An 18,679-nucleotide genomic window follows, 5' to 3' on the forward strand; every position below is an offset into this window, starting at 1 on the left:
GAACTCACCATGTGATGCCTCTACCACCTTGGGATTCTGACACCAAAAAGGCTAATCAGATGCAGCTCTGCAACACTGGACCAGAACCCTGAACCCAGAAAAACCTCTTTTCAACTTGTAATGTACCTAGTCTGTAGTATTGTGTTATCAGGAGTAGAAGATGGACTCATACAGTTGCTTGTTTTACTGGGGATCAAACCTAGGACATGTCATGCTAAGTAGGCACCTTACCTGAATTACGTATGTAGCCTTAATATTAGGAGTTTAAATAACGTAATGTTACTGTTTAAAAAATTGATGAAATACTGTAGGATACAGGAAAAATGCATGAAATATTTTAACACCACTCAGATTTAATATACATTAATGTTTGACCACATTTAATGTCCTTTGGGAAAAAAGTCTGTTATGGTTTGAATCTGGAATATCCCCCAAAGGCTCATGTGTTAGAAGTTTGGTCCCCAATCCAGCAGTGTTCAGAGATAGGTCTTTTGGGGAGAAGTGATGGGATCATGAGGACTGTAACCTCATGGATGTAGTAGTTCATTGATGTTGTCATAGACTATTGGGAGATGGTAGAAAACGTAGGAGATGGACTTAGTTAAAGGGAGTGGGTCCTTGGTGGCACACACTTAGGACCTTGTCTCAGGCTTCTTCCTTCCTCTTTTTCTGTTTTTTTGGCATTATGAGGTGAGCAGCCCTGCTTTACATGCTCTCTCTGCCATCAGGCTCTGCCTCCCCATAGATCCCTCTCAGTGCAACAACCAGCTGACCAAGGACTGAAATCTCTGAAACTGTGATCCAAAGTAAATCTTTCTTCCTTTATTTTTCTCATGTATTTTTTCACAGCAAAATGCTAACACAAGGTCCTAAAAGATAAAAAATCTAACTTAAATATTCTCAACTTAATTATCAAAGGAAAAATTAGCTTAAATAGAAAATATCATTAGAATCTCAGAATTTTAGAACTGTTTGGGGTGTTGGAGATAGGAATAAACATTTGGAAACTGCCATTATGGAAAAGGTGGTTAAAACCTAGGATTGAGTTAGTTTCTCCAGAGGAAGTTGTATACAATAATATGTAAAAAGAGGAAATGACAGCATAGTGAATGAAGAACATGAAAAGGTTCATTCACAGAGATGGAAAGGTCATGTTGGCAAAGCCAGCAGAAGAATTATAGGAAACAAGCTATTTTTTCATTTTTAATAAATTACTGCTACTACTGTGCATTTAGGTAGATCTATTTACTGATGTAAAATAAAGCAAGGTTAAGGTAATTAATAGTTTTAGGATCAGAAGTGAGATGCCAAAATAGCTGGGTAGACATTTTTTCTGTTGATTTCCATTGGTGGAGAAAACCTTGTAGAGAAAAACCTCCTTTTTATTGAAATTGACATAACCCATTTACCACTGGCCTTGATGCTTGGCAAACTCTGGATGGTGTTCTTCCAGCTCAGTTGATGTGAATAAACAAGGTCTTATTGCTCCTGCCAGGAGTGGTGTTAGGGTGATGACTGTGTGTCCTGCTAATCTTTGAGGGGTTTTCCTGAATGTGTTTTTTTTTTTTTGTGTGTGTGGTTTACAAAATATGGACCTCATGCGAAATTACACTACAAATTTAGTTCACTCCAAACCAAAAGATCAGTGTAGAATTCAGAGCAATTAATCTAGTAGTAGCAAAGTGGTTTTTGTGGTTGTTTTTATCTCAAATTTTTAGACCAGCACATTTAAATTCTGCATTGCATGAAAAAGCAGAACAAGAAAAAGTGTGTAGAGGTGATTTGAATCGAATACTTAATAAAGAAATGATTATTTAGTAATTGAGGCATGGACTTGGGCAATTTATGTGTCTAATATTTATGATATGAACTATTTTTTGTATCAAATCCTGTATTTCCAGCACTCTCACACTATAGGTTTACGTTCATTTATCACAAGAGTTCTCATTCTTGGACATTTTCAGTCACCAATTCCTATGGGTCTCATACTTGACATTCCCTCAAAATGGCATGCAGATATTTATGACTACTTAACTCTGGCACATTTTCAGGCCATTTAACTGAGTCAGTAAAAGTGCAGCTTTACTATCTAGATACTTTTAATAAAGAAACAGCATTCATTATAGGGTCTCACAAATACTGTCCTATGGTAATTGTCCTATTGGTAATATTGAAATGAGAAATGTTTAGAAACGATGAGGGATATTTTCCTGTTATGTTATGATCCCTCATCTAAAGATGGAAAGCCTTTTAGTTTTGTGAAATTAATACTTGGAAGAACTGGGAGATAAGTAAATTAGGCAATAAAGACTTCTCTAAGATTTAAATGTCTGGGCCTTTTGCCTTTATAGTAAGAAGGTTATAGCATATTAGGAGATATTGAGTAAAATATTATTATTTTTTTAGATGAGTTGATTTGTATTTTGCTTGTGGTTATTGGTTAGTCATTTTAGAGGAGGAATATATAGTATATGATATGTAAGTTAAAAAATAGACATTAGATGCAAATGATTAAGTATGTGATTTATTTTAAAAATTTATGACATGTATTTTTCTAAGTCTTTGACCTTTTTAACTGTGTAGAAGGGTTAGCAGATTGAGTAAGCACCCTCTTTACTCACAGTGACTGATGCCCTATAATGGATATGGTTAAGAGGAACCAAATCTGATACTGTCAAATAGGATTAGTAACCATGCAGGCTGGCTTGAGCTTTGTCTGAATGTCAGGTGGATAAGGGTCAGTGAGTTCTGTGTGTATATAAAGCAGCTTCATTGTTGAATTTCATATTTTGCACAGGTCTTTGCTCAGTGGTAGCTTCCTTTACTTTGGAGTACAGTATTGTGTCTGTTCAAATATTTATTTTTTGGACTATTTGTCTTTGCATAGGGAAGAGTTCCTGATTTTTAATAGGTAGATGACAGAAAGCAGAAGGAAACTTACTTTGACATCTTGTGTCTCAGAAAGGGACCATTACAGGACTCAGTGGTCATCATGTTATTCATTTTTCTTTTTCATTGAATTTTAATCCTTGTGCTTGTGTGCCTGAATTCAGCCACCAAAACAGGAAATTTTTAGTGTAACATCTTTTGGATTCACTAGTCTTGATTTATTGTAATTCTGCTGTTTGTCAGTATACTACATTTTTAGATCACAAGTAAATCAACTTTCTTATTCTTTGTCCATGAGAAAAATATTAAGTTGGCTGACTGGCTTGATGTGTATTATTAACTTTAACTTTACATTTCATATAGTATTCAAGGGAAGGACTTACTTAGATCCCTTTGATTTCTTCTACTAGCATTTTGTGGTTTTTAGCATTATAGATCCTGTACATGTTTTGTTAGATTTATACCTAAGTTTTTAATTTTTTGGAGTGACTGTAAATGATCATAAACTTTGAAAATCAAAGTTGGAAATTGAGTCATATTTAACTTTGACCAATTCATAAAATACTCCACATTTTTAAAGCAAATATAAATAAACCTCTGGTTACCTTACTGTATTCTTACTAAGAAATACAGTAGGCATATAAAATACAGATAAAATATTAAATACTTTAAATGTCATTATAAGGTGCAGATGTTTTAAGCTTTAACAGTTGAATTTAATATTTAGTATTTTTCTTTATGATTTATCTTTTGCATTTAAAAACAAAACCCTCCTACATCTCAGTGACTTAAAACTATTTTCCTCTTTTTCTTTCTAAGAGTTATAAAGATTTGCATCTCATGTGTAGGTCTTTAATTTTCCTAGAATTCATTTTTGTGTATTGTATAAGTTAAGAATCTTTTCCCTTTCACCAGTATGGGTAACCAGTTATCTCGAAATGATTTGTTGAATATTCTGTTTTTTTTTTTTCCTTCTGATTATACTGTCCCCCTCTGTCTTGGTGTCTGTTTTCATCTCTATGTGCCAACAAATACCATAGATTGGGTTATTTATAAAGAACAACAATTTATTTTCTCACAGTAATGGAGATTGGGAAGTCTAAGAACAATTTTGATAAATTTTGACATATGTTCTGTGGAACCAAACTATAGTCAAGGTAATGAATATTCTGCATTACTCCCCCAGATTTTCTTATACCGCTTGTAATCCCTTCCTACTGACTTATTCTTATCCTTCTCCATTTACTCATTATCTCCCCACTTGAAAATTTTAGGCAACCTTTGATTTTCACTACTGTAAGTAGTTTACATTTTTCAGAAGTTTACATACATATTAATGCATATAGCATGTAGTCTTTTTGTTTGGCTTTTTCCCAATTCTCTTATTTTCTGAGTAATCCATGTGATGGAGTATGTCTGTACTTCATTTTGAGATTTATCCATGTTATACGGGATGTGAACAGTGCATTCCTTTTATTCCTGAGTTGTGTTCAGTTGTATGGATATATGAGAATGTGCTCATCTGTTCACCTGTTGGTGGACATTTGAGTTCTTTCCAATTTTTGGCTATTGCCAAATTAAGCTGTTATAAACATTTATGTAAAAGTCTTTATGTGAACATATGCTTTTATTTACTCTGTAGGAGTAAAATGATTGGATCATATGGTACATATATGGATGTTTAACTTTTTAAGGAACTTCCAAACTGTTTTACAAAGTAATTGTTCCATTTTGCATTTCTGTTGCCAGTGTACAGATTTTTTACATATTTATCAGTTGTTGTTAAGGTAAATCTTCTACATTTTGACCTTTTTTTCTTTTTTCTTGGTAATGGGGATTGAACCCAGGGGCACTTAAGTGCTGAGTCACATCCCCAGCACTTTTTATTTTTTATTTTAAGATAGGGTTTCCCTAAATTACTCAGGGCCTCATTAAGTTGCTGAGGCTGGCTCTGATCCTCCTGCACCCAGCCTACATTTTGGCCATTTTAATAATGTTTGGTAGTATCTCAAGTGCTCACTTTCCATTTTATCTTCTACAGTGAAGTGCCTGTTTATATTTTTCTCAATGAAAAAGAAAGTTTATATTCTTTAGTTTTGAGATCTTTTCATATATTATGGATAAAATTTTTTTAAAATGAAATTTATGATTTGTAAATTTTTTCCCCACCCATGGTTTGTCTTATGGCATATTAGAAAATAAGTGCTATTGAACATACTTGGTTCAAAATTTTTGCTCTAGATGTGAGTTACATTTTGGACTCTGTTGCAATGATTTGTTTATTCTCATTCCTGATTTCTTTATTATTTTAAATAACTTTATAATAAGTGTTGCTATTTTGCAAGGTTAGTCTACCTTCTTCTTTCTTTACTTTTTTTTGTGGAGAAGTAAAGAAAAATTATTAATTTGTATTTCTATACTTGCTAGTGATGATGAATATTTTTTCATGTATTGATTGGTTGTGCATCATCTTCTGAGATGTGTCTCTTCATGGCCCATTTATTGATTGGGTTATTTGCTTTTTTTTGGTGTTTAGCTTTTTGAGTTTTTTTGTATACCCTTTATATACCCAGTTTAGTGCTTTATCTGATGTGTGAGGGGTAAAGATTTGTTCCCAAGATGTAGGCTCTTTGTTCACCTCACAGATTATTTCTTTTGCTGAGAAGAAACCACTCTAAGATTTCATCTCACTTCAGTCAGAATGATAGCTATTATGCATACAGACAACGATAAGTGTTGGCGAGGATGTGGGGAAAAAAGGTACACTCATACACTGCTGGTGGGATTACAGATTGGTGCAGCCAATATGGAAAACAGTATGGAGATTCCTTGGAAATCTGGGAATGAAACCACCATTTGACCCAGCTATCCCTCTCCTCAGTCTATACCCAAAGGACTTAAAAACAACATACTATAGGGACACAGCCACATCAATTTTTACAGCAGCACAATTCACAATAGCTAAACTGGAACCAACCTATATGCCCTTCAATAGATGAATGGATAAAAAAAAAAAGTGGCATATATACACAATGGAATATTAGTCGTCATTAAAAGAGAATAAAATCATGGCATTTGCAGCTGAATGGATGGAGTTAGAGAAGATATTGCTAAGTGAAGTTAGCCAATCCCAAAAAACAAATGCCGAATGTTTTCTTTGATATAAGGAGGCTGATTCATAGTGGGATAGGGAGAGAGAGCATAGGAGGACTAGACCAAACTCTATATAGGGCAGAGGAGTTGGAGGGGAAGGGAGGGGACATGGGGTTAGAAATGATGGTGGAATGTGATGATCATTATTATCCAAAGTACAGGTATGAAGACATGAATTGGTGTGAATATACTGTGAATACACCCAGAGATATGAAAAATTGTGCTCTGTATGTGTAATAAGAATTGTAAGGCATTCCTTGTCATATATAAATAATAAATAAATTAAAAAGTAAAATAAAAACATTTTAATTAAAAAAAGAAAAATTATTAAAATTTTCTTCTGTAATGTCTTATATCTGTCATTAATCTCACCCAGTATATTTTTCACCTCAAACATTGACATTTTCATCTTTAGTTGATTTGGGTTTTTAAAATATTTTTATGTCTAACATTGAATTGTAAGTCCTATTAATTTCTCTCTCCCATCTTTCTTGAGACATATTCCACAAATACAACTTTATATATTTAAGGCATAAAGTGTGATGCTTTAATCAATATATATATTGTAAAATAATTACCACAATCAAGTTAGTTAACACATCTGTCACCTCACATAGCAAGCTTTTTTCCCTTGTGATAATATTTAAATAAATTTCAAATATGTAATACAGTATTATTGATTGTAATCATCGTGGTGTGCATTAGATCCCTAGAGAATTTTCATCCTTATGACTGAAATTTGTACCCTATGATTAATATCTCCCTACTTCCTCTCCCTACTCCCATCTTTTTCTCTTGGTGACCACCATTTGACTCTTTGTTTCTGTGAGTTCAGCTTTTTTAGATTCCAAGTTAGTAACATCAAACTATCCTCTATGTTATTTCTGGATCAGTTTTCACTGAATGACTTTTCTTCTCATTATGAGTTGTATATTCCAGTGTGTTTGCAAGTCAGGTAATTGTGGATCGGGTGCTAGGCATTATGAGTTTTACATCATTGGGTGCTGGGCATTCATGTATTCTTATAAATAATATTGAAATTTATTATGTGATGTGAATAAATTACTTTGAAATAGTTTAGTTCTTTTGGGTCTGTTTAAGTTTTGTTAGATGATATAAAAACTACATTTAGTCTTAGGTACCTCCTCCCCCAAACACTAAATATATTTGCACAATTTGAAAACAGTCATGCTTTTTTTAACCATATTTTTTGTGAATATAGTGGCCCCCCCATAATAATGTGTTATTTTAACTTACATAATGGACTCATTTTAAATTAATAAATAATTTAAAAACTAATTTTAAATTTGAATATTATAAATATTGATAAGTATAACTCAGAGGGGCTGGGGTTGTGGCTCAGGGATAGAGCGCTCGCCTAGCATGTGTGAGGTCGTGGGTTCAATCCTCAGCATTACATATAAATACTATAAACATGTTGTGTCTAACTACAACTAAAAAATAAGTATTAAAAAAGAATTACTTATATAAACAAAAGATCTTTGGGTCTTCAATATTTTTTTTTTTTTTTTTTTGGACTGGAAATTGACCCCAGGGATACTTTACCATTGAACTTTTAAATTTTGAGATAGGGTCTCACTAAGTTGCTGAGGCTGGCCTCCAACTTGCCATACTCCTGACTCAACCTCCTGATTCACTGGGATTACAGGCATGTACTATTGTGCCTAGCTTCAATAATTTCTAAGAGTGTCAAGGAGTCCTGAAACCAAAGAGGGGTGTTTAGAGTGAGTGCTGTAAAGGAGTGTTGAGAGTACCGAGATGCTTGAGGATCATCCAAAAGCAGGGCAGTTGCCCAGTGAAGGCTTGTAATTTTTTTGTTGTTGTTGTTCTAGCCTTCCTTTCTGTTGTCCTGTCTTGTTTTCTGTCCTCTAAGGCTTCTTCAATACCATGTCCTTTAGGACACAGCAATAAGTAAAGGAATAAGCAGGATGGCAGGCATAACTTCTTTGTAAGCAAACTATTTTGGATTTCTGGTCTAATTTTCAGCATTCAATGATTTTTTTGTGTGTGTGTCAGTTTGTATATATTCTCAACTATTAATTTAAAAGTAAGTTTAGCATTTTAGAGCGTTTTGTAATAATAGGGATAGTGGATAATAGGATAATAGTACCTCCATTGATTCATGTCTACCCAAATCTGAGTGTGCCCATATTTGGCTAGGGTCTTTGCAGATGGATTTACAGGTCCAGGATTGCTAGGAGCCAACAGAAGATAGGAAGAGACAAAGAGTTATCCTTAGAGCTCTCAGATGGCCTAAGAAAAATGAGACTTAGATAAGAGAAGGTGGCAGGCTTAAGATTATGGCCCTGCTGCAACCTTGATGTCAGATTTCTATCCTCTAGAACTGTGAGAGAGTACAAAATGTGAAGAATGACAAGTAAAATAAGAAGCATGGTATGTATTCAGAGAACAGGTATGGCGCTGGAGCAAGGAATTGCTACAAATGGAGTGAGGAGGTGTAGTACAAAGATAATGTAGTGGTGGTCAGATGGGACCCCTACATCATGGAGGGCCTGGAATACTATGCTCTAAATTCCCTGGCAGGGGGTATATTATAGAATTAGTTGAGAGTGGAGGATCTAGAGATAACCCAGTTGACCACAATCCCTGCTATAAATACTTATTGTTAGCTTTGAGATCTTGGGCTTGCTACCTTCTCTTAGATTTATGTCCCAGCTTGTGTGCTACCCCTCTTCCCTCAGGGATTTAACCCAGGAGTACTTTACCCCTGAGCAGCATCCAGAACCCTTTTCTTAAATTTTTATTTTTACTTTGAGACAGGATCTTGCTAAGCTGCTTAGGCCTCAAGCTGGCCATGAACCTGTGATCTTACTGTCTCAATCTCCTGAGTCTCTGGGATTTTAGATGTGTGCCATTGTTCTTTCTGGCTTTTAAGTCCCCGTTTTTTAAAGTGCCATAGGAGAGAGTAGAATTGTCTGCAAGAAGAATGAAAGGGAAGAAAATACAGTGCCTAAGGATAGAACTCTGAAGATTTTTAATCTTTTGTGTATATGGTGGAAAAGCATATATATGACCATATGCATGTGTTTGTGAGTCAGAAAAAAGATTATCAAAATTAGAAAATTGTTAGTGGTGTCTTTCTGTACTATAATAAGGTTAACTATATGTCTTTTATTAAAGTAAAGTAGAGGTAAATTAAAGCTGAAAGAGTATTTATTGAATGCCCAAGGTAAAACCTTTGATGCAAAGTTATAAATGAGAACTAAAAAGATCCTCCCCAACTTCTGGCTTGGTGAGACTAATGGCATAGAAATTCTTGTATTTTAGTAACTACATTTATAATGTAGTGTGGTTTATCTGCATGTTTTTTCTTTCTAGGATAATCCAACATAATCTGTAAGTACTTGAGACTAGTCACCTAGAAAATTTTTATAACACTTCTGAACAGTTCCATCATGCTATATCTCAGTACTATATCTCAGATGCCTTGTAGTTTAAATACAATATTATATCTTTCCTGAGAGCTTCAATATAGTCTAAATAAGAATAATTACTCATATTACTTGCTTTTTCTTTATGGGTTACTACACACGCAGTAACTAAGTATAGCATGGTAAAAATAATATTGGGCAAGTTAAAGATGAGAGATGTTTTACAGAAGCAAACTTGCTCTTTAAGATTTGCAGTGACTAGTGAGGTGTAATGTAAAGATTAAATATACATTGGACTTTGAAGACTTAATATAAGAAAAGAATGTAAGATCCCTCATGAATAGTTTTTAATACACATTCATTTTGAAATGACAGTGTTGTAGAAATATTAGATAAAATGTTATTAAAATTTTATCTTTTTAACCTTTTTAATATAGCTATTAGGAGATTAAAAATGGCTTGTAAATATAACTCATATTTTCTCCAAATAGCACTCTCTTAGCTGAAAGAAGTCTACCTTCCTGTTTTTTTGCAATTAAATACCTGTTTAAGTTTTAATCCTTGATGGAAAAACAAACAAAAAAATTGGTGTGTGAATATATATGGGATATTAAAAGCTTAATGAAATTTGCTCTAAATGGATTTTAAAATAAATATTATTATCACTAGATTTCTCAATAAATAAGTTATATCTAATGGCAGCTATTAAACTTCAAGGATAGAGGTAACTCAGTGTCAGACTTTACCTTAGTTAATCTTGGTGTCTGAAAAACAGACTTTTGTTTTTGCTTTGTGTAGATGTACAAGCACACATGATGCTATCCTAAAAGCATCATAACTTATGGGTAGATTTTGTTATCTGGTGATTCTTTTGGTTTCCTTTCTAATTTTAGATTTCCTAAGGAAATGTAATAGCACTTAGAAACTTGTCTATGTGCTAATTTCCAAATTCTACCCTGAAACCTTGGTGGGTATACCTGGCAATCTGTTTTAATCAGTGAGGTGACTCTGATGTATGTAAAGTTTGAAAAACATAGTTGTAGATTATACAGAAATAGTAAAACTCAATCTTTTTATAATCTATAATATATCTATTCAAAAAGAGTTATATTCTTTTTGGTTAATAACTTGTAAAAATTGTGTATTCTTAGGTGGATGCTCTCCGATTGCGTTTGGAAGAAAAGGAAACCATGCTGAATAAAAAGACAAAACAAATTCAGGACATGGCTGAAGAGAAAGGGACACAAGCTGGAGAGATACATGACCTCAAGGACATGCTGGATGTGAAGGAGCGGAAGGTTAATGTTCTTCAGAAGAAGGTAAGGTGCAGGCATTCAAAGTTCAGAAGTCTACTTCTGACATACCTCCTCATTCCTACCACTAAATTATACTTACATGTTGTCAGAGGTTTTTTTCTCATTTCTCTCATTATGTTTTTGCATAAAAGTTTGAAAAACATATATTCTTATATTCTTCCAAATACATGCATAATCCATATACAAGTAATTATAGGTAGAGTACTAAAACAGCTCTGCATATTGTTTTTAATTTTTATAAGTAAATACTATTAATATCTTTCAGTAGTATTCTCTTTTGTTTCAGTAGTATTATTATGTTCTCTCTAAAAAGTGTTTGTGAGTTGCCTTACTGTTTGACCAGACATTTCTTCTATCTCTTCTTTCTTTGATTGGAACTATAGTGAATCTGAACAGCACATGGACCATTTGCATGATTAATAAGATGACAGTTTTGAATAGAAAAACATGCTGCTACAATTAACATATAATGTACCTATTTCAAGGAAAGATAGAATTTTTCCCCCTCTTTTATCATATTATTGAAAGGATGCAAACTCTGGAATAAATATGAAAACTAACATTTGCCCCCTTTTCTTAACTTAGTAAAGGCCACTGTTTCAATAACAATTACAAGACATGCTATTATTTATTCATCGCTGTCGAAGTGGTAGATTAGAAATATTTGACATTGTCTCAGTTTATTTTTAACCTCTAACAGTAGCCAAAACTTTCCTTGCTAAATTTCAAGTTCAACTTTTCTTTCATATAGAAGCTTATGTTCTATATTTGCAGTTTATATTGTTTTGGCTTCCATTTACTTTTAGTAAATAATTGTAAAAATTTGGTCACTATAAATATCAGTTGATTTTATCTTGTTAATGGATACTAATTTATTGTTTTAAAATTTTAGAGATATTTATATCCTCACTATTTCCTCCCATGCTGCTTACTTCTTCTTACCAGTTTCTTATGTATTCTTTGAGAAACAGTCTACACATATAAAAACACACATATATTCTTTATTCAGTTGACCTCTTTTTTTATATGGATTAATTCCAAATACATGCATAATCCATATACAAGCAAAAATATGTGTGTGTGTTTGTGTGTGTTTGTGTGTCTTGGTCTTACCACACATCTTTCTGATCTTAACTGCTTGTTCTTTTGTGTGTGTGCATGTGTGTGTGTGTTAATACATTCTGGAACTCCTTCCAAGTACTTCCTTATTGGTACTGATGACATCGTATGGATGTATTACAATTGATTTAGCAAGGTTTCTGCTCAAGGACATATAGTTTTCTCAAATTTCTTCTACTACATAAATTAATGCTATAATAAAAGGGTTGTATATGTTTAATTTATAGTATATATGAAGTATATTTCTAGGGTCAACTACTTGAAGTAGAACTGCTGGATGAAAGGGCATGTGTTTATTATTTTGAGGAATTCCTCATGTAGCTTTAGAGAGATTGTACCAATATTTTCCCCACCGTCAGTGTATGGAAGTGCCATTTCACCATATACTTGTCCATAGAATGTGTTATCAAACTCAGTGCCAGACTGATAGATGAGAAAACAGTCTGTCAAAAAAAAAAAAAAACAAAAAAAAAAAACAGTCTGTCAGTGTAGTTGCCTTTTTTTTCATTATAAGTAAAGTTGAATGTATTTTTATATGTTTATGTTCCTTTGCATTTTCTTTTCTGTCAAATATCTGTTCATATACTAGCTTACTTTTTATTGGTTTATAGAATTTCTTTTCCAATTTTAATAACTAACTCCTTTAGTCTGTTGTTAATTCCAAATATTTTTTTGGGTTTGGCTTTTGACTCTTTGTATGTATGTGCATGCCTGTGTAATCAGACATTTTTATATTTCTGAAGTTGGGGCTAGTGTTGTGGCTCAGCGGTGGAGTGCTTACCTAGTATGTGTGAGGCCCTGGGTTTGATCCTCAGCACCACATATAAATAAATAAAATAAAGGAATTGTGTCCACCTACAACAACAACAACAAAAAATGTAGATTTACACACTGTTTCTGTATAGTTACCAAATAGATAATATAGCTCCTTTCAAAACTGGTTTAGATTATTAATGCTTTAAAAAAATTTTTTTAGTTGTTGATGGACTATTTATACATATATAATTTATAAATATACATATATATAGTGCTGAGACTATATATAAACATATATATATATAGTGCTGAGAGACTATATATATATATCTGAGAATCAAACCCATACATACCTCACACATACTAGGCAAGTGCTCTACCACTGAGCTACAACCCCAGCCCTAATGCTTCTTTTCATATAATCACTTCTGTGCTTGTTCTTTTCCATGTTTGTTTTCTGTCTACTTATAACCACTTAAAAGCTTCCTTTGGGACCCCAGTACCATGATTATCACCAACACCGAGAAGAACTGAATTAAGATTTTGTTTTAGGGAAAAGTTGTTTGGGGAATCTTTGGGGAATTTACAGTGCATTCTCCTACAGCTTACAGTGCAAAGGCATTTGACCACTGGATGAAATGTTTACAAATGTATATGTTATCTTTAAGAGAGAGTTTGAAACAGTTCTCTCAGATAGTACAGGGCATTGTCTTGTCTTACTCGAGGAACTCAGATGTGTTTTGGGCATTCTTATATGAGGAAAACATTGAGCTTTTATTTTCCTTCTAAACCTGGAAAAAGCTAGCAGGATGCCCTGCTCCTCGATTCCCATAGCCTTCTCTAGATATGAAAAGAACATTAGAATTAAAATGTTTCAAAAGCAGACCAAATTGATAAGGTAAGAACAAATTCAAAGTTATTTGCAACTCTTGTCTTTAAACAATTGCACATAAATGGATTAAACAAATAGTTAATCTAGACTGATTTGAGCAGTTATTTATTAACTGTTCTTGTTTAAAAATTCTTGCTCATTTTGCTCCTTTTTTTGGAGAGGGTCTCGATATCTCATGTTTTTTACTTGAAAAGAGTCAATATCTTAAGATCCCTAATAATGTTAAAAAAAATTTTTGAACTGGATGTGGCAGTGCTTGTCTGTAATTCCAGCCATTTGAGAGACTGAGGAGAATCCTGAGTTTGAGGCTAGCGTCAATGGCTTAGTGAGGCCCTAATCAACTTTTAGTGAGTCTCAAAAATAACAGAATAAAAAGGGCTGGGATGTAGCTCAGTGGAAAAGTGCCCCTGGGTTCAGTCCTCATTACCAAAAAAATGGGGGGAGTCATCGAGTCATCGTTAACTATGATAAGTTATTTGACAATGGGTATCCTCTATATTACGCAATGAAAATGGTACTTCACATCCGAGGTCCTTTTCTCAAAACCCACAACTCTAGTCCAATTAAAAGCAAATCCTAATGCTGAAACATTACTCAAAATACCTGGCTAATATTCCCCCAAATTGTGAAGTCCTCCCCAAACAAGGAAACTTTAAGAAACAGTCAAGAAAAGCCCAAGAAGATATGACATCCAAATAGAGGGTATATCCAGGGTGGTATCTTGGAGCTGAAAACTAACATCTGGCAAACACTAAGGAAATTTGAATAAAATATGGATCTTTATAAATAATGTATTCATATTGACTCATTTTTTAATTTATTTTTTATTCTAATTTGTTATATGTGACAGCAGAATGCATTACAATTCATATTATACATATAGAGCACAATTTTTCATATCCCTGGGTGTATACAAAGTCATATTGATTGATTGATAGTAACTGTTGAACCTCAGTGATATCAATAGGGGAACTATCCCCCAGATACATAACTCTTTAAAAAATGTTTTTAGTTGTTGATGGACCTTTATTTTATTTATGTACTGCGGTGCTGAAAATTGAACCCAGTATCTCAGATATGCTAGGCAAGTGCTTTACCATTGAGCTACAACCCCAGCCCCACAAGAACTGTTTATATCATCTTCTGTGTACCTCTTACAACACCTCTGAAAATCCAAAACTTTTCTAAACAAAAAGTAGATTTTGAAAAACCATACAAGTATGGCAGTGTAAAAGAGTAAAAGAATAAATAATATAAGTAATAAATTAGAGTAAAAGAATGAATAAATAAATACATAAAATAACAGATTTCCCCCATATTTTTATTGGTGTGTTATAATTATAAGTAATGAGATTCATTGTTACCTATTCACACATGCGCTTGATATAAAAACATAATTTGGCCAACTACCCTAGTATTTCTCCTTATGCTCCCCTCTTCTCTTTCTGCTAGTCCCTTCTGTTTTTCAAAATTTCTCTTTGATTTTCATTAAATACCTCCTCCCTTTTTTCTTTCTCTCTTCCACATATAAGAGACAGCATATGACCATTGGCTTTCTGAGTTTAGCTTATATTTGGCTTAACATAATCTTCTCAAGTTTCAAAACATTTTTCCTGTTAACTTCATTCTTCTTTATGGATGAATAAATCTCTGTTATATATATACACACTACATTTTTTTTTTTATCCATCTGTCTATTGACAGACACCTAGGCTGGTTCCATAGTTTGCCTATTGTGAATTTTGCTGTGATGATATGCATGTATTACTATAGTATGCTGTTTTTAATTCTTTAGGATAAATCCCAAGTAGTGGTATACCTGGGTCATATGGTGGTTCCATTCCTAGTCTTTGAGGAACCTCTATACTGGTTTCCCTAGTAGTTGTGCTAATTTACAGTCTCATCAACAGTGTAAAAGTGTTCCTTTTTCTTTATATCTTCTCCAACTTTTATTATTTTTATAATTTTGATGACTGCTATTCTAACTAAAGTGAGATGAAATCTCAGTGTAGTTTTGACTTACATTTCCCTAATTGCTAATGATGTTGATTCCTCTTGAGAAATCTTTTTAGTTTATTTGCCTATTTATTGATTGGTTTGTTTTGAGTATTAAGTTTTTTGAGTTATATATTCCAGACTTTAATCCTCTTGTCAGAAGAATAGCTAGCAAAAGATTTTCTCTCATTCTGCCTGTTCTCTCTTCACAGACTTATTTGTTCTTTCTTCAGGTCTTAATTGTTTTGTTTGCTGTGCAGAAAGGTTTAAATTTGATGCCATCCCATTTATTAATTCTTGGTATTATTTTCTGAGATTTAGGAGTACTATTGAGAAAGTCATTGCCTGTGCCTATATGTTGGGTTGTTTTCTTTTAGGAATTGCATAGTTTTAATCTTTGATCTGTTTTGAGTTGACTTTTGTGCAGGGTGAGAGATAAGCATCTAGTTTTATTCCCTCTATGAGGGAGGGAAGAGGGGAAAGCACAGGTAAGTACTGGGGCTTAGAATCTACTAAATTATGCTGCCTTCATGTATGAACATTCTGAAGTGAGTCCTGTTATTTAAATTATAATGCACTACTACTACTACTGATAATAGTAATAACAATAGAAGGGAGATAAGTAAAGTATAGTAAGTGGATCAGGAGAAGGGAAGAGGGAAGGGAAAGGGAAGGTACTGGGGAATGAGATTAATCAAATTATGTGCATGTATAAATGTGGACCAGAAAGTTCTCATATACTCTGTTCTGTTCACAGTTTCTTCTATATTAATGTCTTGCCGTGGTATGCTGCCTTTATTACAATTGATGAACCAATATTGATACATTATTGTTAATTAAAGCTATACGTTAGGGTTGACTCTTTGTTTTCTATATGTCAGGTATCCATCATTGATATATCATATAGAATAGTTCGACTGCCTTAAAAAATCCCTATGTTCCCCTTTTTATTATCTCTATAGATAACAAAAAGGTTTTTATTATCTCTATAGATAATGCCTGTCCCAGAATGTCATGTAGTTGGAGTCATACAGTATGTACTGTCTTCAGTCTGATTTCTTTCATTAATAATATTCCTTCGTCTCTATTAGTGCTTTGATAGCTCATTTCTTTTTATTGCTAAATAATATTTCATTGTGTGTATGTACCAAAGATTAACCACAGTTTAATCACTTAACTTGTCAAAAGACATCTTGGTTGCTTCCAGTTTTTGGCAGTTTTGAATAAAGCTACTATAAAAATTTATGTGCAGTTTTTTCTGGGGGGGTATGTGTGCAGACATAAAATTTTAACTCATTTGGGTAAATAGCTAGGATCATGGGGACTAAATGCATGATTAGACTATGTTAACTTGTAAGAAGCTTCCCTATATTGCTTTTTAATTTGAGACTTTGAAACGCTTCGTTTTACAAAAGCTGTTATATGGGTGGAGGACTTTTTCTTTCTTGGCCAATTCATTAATGTTTTGATTTGCAGTCAGGCCTGGGGTTATTCCTGCTGAGGATTCTTGCTATAGCTTTGCTACTGACTGCTGAGTGGTGCTGAGGATCGAACCCAGTGCCTTACATGTGCAAGGCAAGCGCTCTGCCACTGAGCCACAGCCCCAGTCCCTAGATAAATATTTCTTTAAAAGCACTGAGAAATGGCAGTGTGGTTTTAAAAATTAATTCATTTTTAAGTTCTGAAAGTCAGATATGATCAAGGAAAAAAAATTAAAGAAGTATTAGAACATATGAAGTGAAATTCAAGTCCTATTTTCCATACTTTGACCCTCTCAATGCAGTTTCTTAGCTATATTAACTATTGTTATGTTCTTTTTGCATCCCTTTGTAAAGTTTTTATGCATATGCAAGCATATATGCGTTATACAATTAAATAAAACAACTGGGCTAGGGTTGTAGCTCAGTGGTAGAGCACTTGCTTGGTACGGGTGAGGCACTGGGCTTGATTCTCAGCGCAACATAAAAATAAATAAATAAATAAATAAATAAATGTCCATCTACAACTAAAAAAATATTTAAAACCCAACAGGAATCATATTTTCAATTAATTTAAAAATAAATATTTTAATCTTTTATATGTGGCTTTTTTCTCATTTTTGAAAGTATCTATGTGATTTTTTGTGTCTTACTTACATTGTAGTTTAACTCATACCCCATAGCCTTTAAGGTAGGTTTTGATAGGATTTTTTTCTTATAGCATGATAATGACGTAAGCCCACCTCATTCGTGATTTGATATTGTATGCCTACAAACTAATTGATCGATGCCAAATTGTCCTGCAAAAATTTTGTACTTGTTTATATGTTTTCTGTTCCACTTCATTTTCTTTCTTATGGGAATTACATACTCATTTTTTGCCCTCACATTTTTGTATTACATTTTTTTAACTGCTTTATAGGAATTCTTTCCCTAGTTAGTAAATTGGTCTCTTTTCTCTCATATTTTACAAATACATTTTCCTGTTTGTCATTTTATTTTTTACTTACTTTGTGGTATTTGGCCAAGTTAGTAGTCTTTTCTTTCATGTTCTCTCAATTTTAGGTCATATTAAGAAAATCCTTTTGCATTCCAAGGTTATTAAATAATTCACATATACTTTCTTCTGGTACTTTAAACCATTTTTCCCCCTTAAACCTAAAAATTATTTTATAAACTTTATGTTTTGCTTTAATGATTCAGCTTTATGTTTTTATGTGTTCCTAGCCAGTTGTCAGTATAATATTTATTGAGTAATGTACTTTTTTCTCTTCTGATTGAAATGCCACGAATGAAATGTCATCAACTTGGGCCTATTTTTGTTCCATTTATTGATGTATTTTTTTGTATCAAGATCAAACTGTTTCGTGTACTGAGGTGAAACTATGCATTTTAACAGTTAGTAGGTTGTTCGGCTATATTAATTTTCTTTTTGGAAGAATTTTTGACTTTTTTGACTTTACTTTTCCAGATACCTTCAGATTCATTTTTGTCAAATCACCCTCTTCCAAACAGTAGTCCAGTCTTGTTTCTATTTGATGCAATACAATAACTCAGAAATTAAAGAGAGTGTTTCAAAACAGAGGGAATAATTAGCTTTGTAAATTATAGCTGATGAGTTAGATAAAATGAGAATTGAGAATTGATGTTAGAATTGAATGAAGTGAA

At 33.2% G+C, this 18,679-nt stretch overlaps 1 protein-coding gene across 8 annotated transcripts in view; it reads left to right on the top strand.

The window, feature by feature from the left end:
- The window catches only part of Erc1 (ELKS/RAB6-interacting/CAST family member 1), a 532,578-nt gene that overhangs the window by 162,580 nt on the left and 351,319 nt on the right, over window positions 1-18,679 (top strand). For all 8 annotated transcript variants that reach the window (XM_076854010.1, XM_076854009.1, XM_076854013.1 and 5 more), the window contains one exon: window positions 10,607-10,774. In XM_076854010.1, coding sequence (XP_076710125.1) covers window positions 10,607-10,774 — 168 coding nt within the window. The remainder of the gene's footprint in view (window positions 1-10,606; window positions 10,775-18,679) is intronic.

This window comes from Callospermophilus lateralis, chromosome 4 (genome assembly GCF_048772815.1).
Source record: "Callospermophilus lateralis isolate mCalLat2 chromosome 4, mCalLat2.hap1, whole genome shotgun sequence".
NCBI lineage: Eukaryota > Metazoa > Chordata > Mammalia > Rodentia > Sciuridae > Callospermophilus > Callospermophilus lateralis.